The 6,480-nt window shown below is 52.1% G+C and overlaps 1 protein-coding gene across 2 annotated transcripts; it reads left to right on the plus strand.

Annotated features, from left to right (window-relative positions):
* The first annotated feature begins 1,389 nt into the window (after positions 1 to 1,389).
* On the plus strand, positions 1,390 to 6,167 carry LOC123412610 (probable lipoxygenase 8, chloroplastic). Of its 2 annotated transcripts, XM_045105563.1 has the most exons (5): positions 1,408 to 1,838; positions 2,833 to 3,107; positions 3,719 to 3,962; positions 4,068 to 4,391; positions 4,510 to 6,167. In XM_045105563.1, the coding sequence occupies exons 1-5, from the start codon at positions 1,670 to 1,672 to the stop codon at positions 6,036 to 6,038; spliced, it is 2,541 nt and encodes an 846-aa protein (XP_044961498.1). In that variant the 5' UTR covers positions 1,408 to 1,669; the 3' UTR covers positions 6,039 to 6,167. The 2 variants fall into 2 exon arrangements, with proteins under 2 accessions (XP_044961497.1, XP_044961498.1); XM_045105562.1 differs by having other exon boundaries at positions 1,390 to 1,838; positions 3,719 to 4,391.
* Positions 6,168 to 6,480: the final 313 nt, after the last annotated feature.

The following is a 6,480-nucleotide window of genomic DNA, read 5'->3' on the forward strand; positions in this document are numbered from 1 at the left end:
TCATCTTTTCTGCAGGTTCGACTCAATTGGTCCTGCTAGTTCATCTGCAAGTTCGTATTGTTCGTCGCCGCTGCAGTTCATCTTTTCTGCAGGTTCGACTCAACCGGTCCTGCTAGTTCATCTGCAAGTTCGTATTGTTCATTGTTCATCTACTTACTTCTTATGCTACCTACGTCTCAGCTTGATCGAGTACTGCATTAGGGCTGTTGAGTTTTTGCTAACACATGTAGCAAACTGTGATCGGTGCACATGATAATATTTCTAGTATACTGTGACCAGTTTGCTGTTGACAATTAGGCTGATGATGATTCATATGGACTGCAGGTTACCGCGCCATGGCTGATGAGGATCCCCGCGTCCCAGGTGACCGTACCATGGCTGATGAGGAGGAGGAGCAGATGCCTTTTTTCTGCTGGATCCAGATTTGGTGACAAGTTTCCAAAACCTCCACCTAATAAGTTCTATCTTGTCGACTCAGGGTACCCAAATAGACCGGGTTATCTTTCACCATACAAGGGTTTAACCTATCATTTCCAGGAGTACCGTGATGGCACAATGCCTAGAGGAAAAAAGGAACACTTCAATTTCACCCATTCTTCACTTAGAAATGTCATCGAGAGGTGTTTTGGAGTCCTGAAGAACAAGTGGACGATTTTGTTTCACTTGCCTAGTTATCCACAACAGAAACAAAGCAAAATAATTGTGGCTTGCATTGCACTGCACAATTTTATTAGACAAAGCCAACTCGCCGATATAGATTTTGACTTGTGTGATCAAGATGAAAATTATGTACCATTGTCTATGCCAACAACTACAACAAATGATTCAACAAATGAGATGGACAGTGCTGCTATGAATCAATTCAGAGCTTGGGTCGTTGGTGGGTTGTGGTCCTTGAAACAACAATGATATGAAGAAGTGTTCTGCGCTTATGTAATTTCTGTTATCTCGGTTGTTATGTACTCTGTCTTATTTTGGTTCTTATGAACAAGTGTTAATTCGTTTGTATGAACAAGTGTTATGAACAATTTTTATTTCGGTTGTCACTATTCTGCAATTCATTTGTATGAACAAGGATTATGTGAACAAGTGTATTTTATTAGGTGCAACATGGACTTATAAGTCCCTGTAAACAAACAGGTAGGGACTCGGGACTTATAAGTCCCTGTAAACAAACAGGTAGGGACTTATGACTTATAAGTTGGGACTTAAAAAAGTCCTAGGACTTATAAATCAAACAGAGTCTAAGGGCACAGATACAAATATCCCTTATATAATTTCATGCGCATGCATGCCCAATCGCACCTCACAACTCGCAAGCCACCAGCGCACGAGAGCCGTAGCAGACGCACACGTAAGCCCCGTCGAATTTATTGGACACGCAGCGAGATCGTACGTACGCCCACCCTATAAAGCCAGCCATGTCGCTTCCTCAGCTTAAACCATCCAGCCTCCAGAGCCACCACCACACCATCGGGAGTCGTCGCATCGTCCCCTCTTTCTCCTCCTCCACTTGCAGCACCGGCAGCGGCCTCCGCTCGTCTTCGCTTTCCGCTGGGCTCCGTGGCGGTGCGCAGCTGATCGTGCGGTGCTCCTCCGTTGGCCCGTCCGAGGTGGTGCCGACCAGTAGTAGTAGCGGCGGCGGCGGCGACGGTGTGCTTCTTCCGCCATGGCAGGAAAGGGCGGTGCTTCGGTGCGCGTCAAGGCGGTGGCGACGGTTAAGGTCACCGTTGGTGGGTTCCTCGATGGGCTGAGGCCGTCGAGGACGCTGGACGATGTGAAGGACCTCATCGGCAGGTCCATGGAGATCGAGCTCGTCAGCGCCGAGCTTGACGCCAGTAAGTATACTAGTACTACATATACCATATAAAATTGACATGCATGCATGGTTTTGTCTACTACTACTAATTTTGGTTTATTCAAAAAAGGCAGAAAATTAGTTTAGTCTAGTGAAAAAAATGCAACTTGCACCATTTTGTAGCCCAAATTAAGATCTGATTTTACTTATTAAACGAAGCCATTACAAGTGTTCTAACACCGTACCACAAGGAAAAATCAAAGGGTCAACCGGCCTGCCCGTCTGCTAAACACGATAATAGAATTAATTGATCGACGGACGAATGAATAAATGAATCAACTAACCATAAGCTAACAGATGTGCCATTGAAGCAAAGGCCAGAGATCGACGGATGCACAAAAATCATCCATCGATCATAGATGCTCAAGTTGCCTGCAGAAAAAAAATCATCAGTCGTTTTCTACAAGTTATTCCGTTTGGTTCGACTAGTTTTTACAAAAAAAATTCCTGTAATAAACTATTCGTCCTTTTTGAGGTACTCACTCCAACGTACAACAACTTTGAGCTGCAATACAGTTTGTCATAAAAAGTCAACCATAAATTAAGTGACCAGTCCTAATTGAGTTACCAAAACAAGTATATATATATATATACCATAGCAGGTTTGACACGCTATGTTGGCTAGCTGCCCTCATTTTTCATGCAATGGATGGAAAAAGTTTAAAGGTACTAGGTTCAACTTGTCCCTCTCTCAGTAAAGACAAACTTTTTAATAGATGATCATCACCTTGTTTGAACCATTAAAAAGACTTTCTAATAGATGATCATCACCTTGTTTGAACCACTAAAAAAAACTTGTTTGATGCATGGTCATCACCTAGCTAGTACATCTGATTGCGAAAATTTAAACTTTGTAAAAGCAAACCTGGTCACCTGTGCGCGTATAACAGCTTGCAAGTTGAGCTGTATCATGGAGTATATAGTGCTTGATGTTAATCGCTATGCTGCTGCTGCATATGCACATGTGAATGCAGAGACGGGGGAGGAGAAGCAGACGATCAAGAGCTACGCCCACAAGGTGGCCGACAACGACGTCCAAGTCGTAACCTACGAAGCCGACTTCAACGTGCCGGCGGGGTTCGGCCCCGTCGGCGCCGTGCTGGTCTCCAACGAGCACGGCACGGAGATGTTCCTGGAGGACGTGAAGGTGGTCACCGCCGGCGGCAACTCGCCGCCCGACGTCATCCGCTGCGACTCCTGGCTGCCGCCCAAGTCCGGCGACGCCAACCGCGTCTTCTTCGCCAACAAGGTAAGGAACCAAGTCAAGTCTCCTCGCCTAACGTGTGGATGTGATCTCTGTGGTTTTGTTTTTACCTTGAGCGAGACTGGGTCGATAGGAGATTTATGCCAAGTCGTTGTAGTTTAGGCCTTTAGGCTATATGATGATATGATGATCATGATCATCTAACCACCGTGCGTCGAACCATAAGTAAAGGAGATATGACGTGCATGGTCAATTCTCGAGATTAAGGGACTTCAAGGCTCGTTATTGCGCATTAGATGCAGAAAGATATGCGCTCGGCATGGATGCAGACAGGTAGCCGAGAGCTACTGGTGTCCAGGCTTCCACGTGATCATTGTGCATGGAGCAATGGTGTGCACACATATTATCATATGGAGTAGGTTGCTTTTTCTGAACGTGCATATCGTGACTTGGTTGCGTAAAAGTTGGGCAGTGCACGACCCATGATCTCCCCGATAAGTACGTACGTGGCCCCGCCCGTACGAGTTTCGAACCCGTGCGCATTAAACTTGAGCTGCAGCTTGTTCCAAAAAAAGAAAAAAGAGTTGAGCTGCAGCTTTCCTTGCTATTGGAATGACGTGTTATGCTCTTGTGGCTGAAATTTGTGAACCGTGCAGCCTTACCTGCCGAGCCAGACTCCTCCGGGTCTCCAGGCCTACCGGAAGAAGGACCTCGCCAAGAAGCGCGGTGACGGCACCGGGCAGAGGAAGGCCACCGACCGGGTCTACGACTACGACGTGTACAACGACCTCGGGTCCGGCGAGGAGCTCGGTGCCTCCGGCTCCCGCCCCGTCCTCGGCGGCAACAAGCAGTTCCCCTACCCGCGGCGCTGCCGCACCGGCCGCCCCCGATCCACCAAAGGTACGTACGTATACACGACAAAGTCAAGAGATACTACGTACGTACTCCTACAGTGCATGAACGTGTGTGGTACATGGGTAACTCGTGCAAATTGCGTACGTGCAGACCCGCAGTCGGAGACGAGGAGCGGCGACGTCTACGTGCCGAGGGACGAGGCCTTCTCGGAGGTGAAGAACGTGCAGTTCTCGGTGAAGACGCTGCAGTCGGTGCTCCACGCGGCGGTGCCGGCGGTGCAGTCGACGCTCATCGACCCCAACCAGGGCTTCCCCTCCTTCTTCGTCATCGACAAGCTCTTCGAGGACGGGGTTGAGCTGCCGCGCGCCGAGGATCTCGGCTTCCTCCGCGCCGCCGTGCCGCGCCTCCTCGAGTTCCTCCGCGACGGCCCCGGCGACAAACTCCTCCTCTTCGACGCCCCCGCAAATGTCCAGAGTACGTTCCTACTCCACTCCAGATGCACGTGCGTGCATGCAGCAAATGGGGTTTTTCATGCCATGCACGAACCTACTCGTAATAATTAAATTAAATGAGCGTTGGTTGCCGAGTGTAGAGGACAAGTTCGCGTGGTTGCGGGACGAGGAGTTCGCCAGGGAGACGCTGGCCGGGATCAATCCGTACGCCATCGAGCTTGTCAAGGAATTTCCTCTCAAGAGCAAGCTGGACCCGGCGGTGTACGGGCCGGCCGAGTCGGCGATCACCGCCGAGCTGCTGGAGGCTCAGATGGGGCACGCCATGACGGTGCCCGAGGCGGTGAAGAACAAGAGGCTCTTCATGCTCGACTTCCACGACCTGTTCCTGCCCTACGTGCACAAGATCCGCGCCCTGCAGCACACCACCATGTACGGCTCCCGCACCATCATGTTCCTCACCGACGACGGCACGCTGCGCCTCCTCGCCATCGAGCTCACCCGGCCGGCCTCACCCATGATGCCGCAGTGGAGGCAGGTCTTCACTTCCTCCACGGACACCACCAAGTCGTGGCTGTGGCGGATGGCCAAGTCCCACGTCCGCGCCCACGACGCCGGCCACCACGAGCTCGTCACCCACTGGCTGCGCACGCACTGCGCCGTCGAGCCCTACATCCTCGCGGCCAACAGGCAGCTCAGCGAGATGCACCCCATCTTCCAGCTGCTGCGCCCGCACTTCCGCTACACCATGCGGATCAACGCGCTCGCACGCTCCGCCCTCATCAACGGCGGCGGCATCATCGAGCTCACCTTCTCCCCGCAGAGGTACGCCATGGAGCTCAGCTCCGTCGCCTACGACAAGCTCTGGCGCTTCGACATGGAGGCCCTCCCCGCCGACCTCGTCCGCAGGGGCATGGCGGAGGAGGACCCCACGGCGGAGCACGGACTCAAGCTCGCCATCAAAGACTACCCGTTCGCCAACGACGGGCTCCTCATCTGGGACGCCATCAAGGGGTGGGTTCAGGCGTACGTTTCCAGCTACTACCCGACCGCCGCCAGCGTCACGGGCGACGCGGAGCTGCAGGCTTTCTGGACGGAGGTGCGCACAGAGGGACACGCCGACAAGAAGGACGCGCCGTGGTGGCCCAAGCTCGACACGCCGGAGAGCCTCGCGCACACGCTCACCACCATCATCTGGGTCGCGGCGGCGCACCACGCGGCCGTCAACTTCGGGCAGTACGACTTCGGCGGCTACTTCCCGAACCGCCCCTCCATCGCACGCACCAACATGCCGGTGGAGGAGCCCGTGGACGCCGCCGCCTTCGACAAGTTCCTGGACAACCCGGACCAGGCGCTCCGGGAATGCTTCCCGTCGCAGGTGCAGGCAACGCTGGTGATGGCGGTGCTGGACGTGCTGTCCAGCCACTCCCCCGACGAGGAGTACCTGGGAGGGATGGAGACTGCCCCGTGGGGCGGCGACACCGCGGTGCGGGCGGCGTACGTGAGGTTCAACGAGCAGCTTAAGGCGGTGGAAGGGATCATCGACGGAAGGAACAAGAACAGGAAGCTCAAGAACCGGTGCGGCGCCGGCATCGTGCCGTACCAGCTCATGAAACCATTCTCGCAGCCCGGCGTCACGGGCAAGGGCATTCCCAACAGCACCTCCATCTAATCAAACATAGCTTCCGTGAATCTAGTAGACTTCGTTGTCCGTTGTTAAATGTACGTATTTATTTAAGCTCCACACTTCATATCTGTATGTGTATATCCATTCTATTAATAAGTTCAGATTTACTACTTATTTCGCATCCGAAATAACTACGTATCTCACATTTAAATCCCACAGCTTTAATCTAAGGTTTTGCTATTTTTCAGTCAACTGATTTTCAATTTGCAATCGTTCAAATCTTTGTCCGTCCGTTCTCGCGCGGAGATTCGCGCTCGACCGTCCTGTACTTTGCGGTTTTTGGATTGTTTTTATTTTAGCGGGTTGGTTTTTTTAGCCCGTTTGCGCGGTGCCCTGCATAGATTGGACCGTTCACTGTTGGTTTTTGTCCTTTTTAAATTCTGAGAGGGTCGTGTTGTTTGCCCTTTCATTTCGTTTAGGCCGAGGG

This window comes from Hordeum vulgare, chromosome 7H (genome assembly GCF_904849725.1).
Source record: "Hordeum vulgare subsp. vulgare chromosome 7H, MorexV3_pseudomolecules_assembly, whole genome shotgun sequence".
NCBI lineage: Eukaryota > Viridiplantae > Streptophyta > Magnoliopsida > Poales > Poaceae > Hordeum > Hordeum vulgare.

Coding starts and splice junctions, on each gene's coding strand:
- LOC123412610 (XM_045105562.1), top strand. CDS start 1,670: ATGGCAGGAAAGGGCGGTGCTTCGGTGCGCGTCAAGGCGGTGGCGACG. Junction 1,839..2,832: donor CAGCGCCGAGCTTGACGCCA/GTAAGTATACTA, acceptor ATGTGAATGCAG/AGACGGGGGAGGAGAAGCAG. Junction 3,108..3,718: donor GCGTCTTCTTCGCCAACAAG/GTAAGGAACCAA, acceptor TGAACCGTGCAG/CCTTACCTGCCGAGCCAGAC.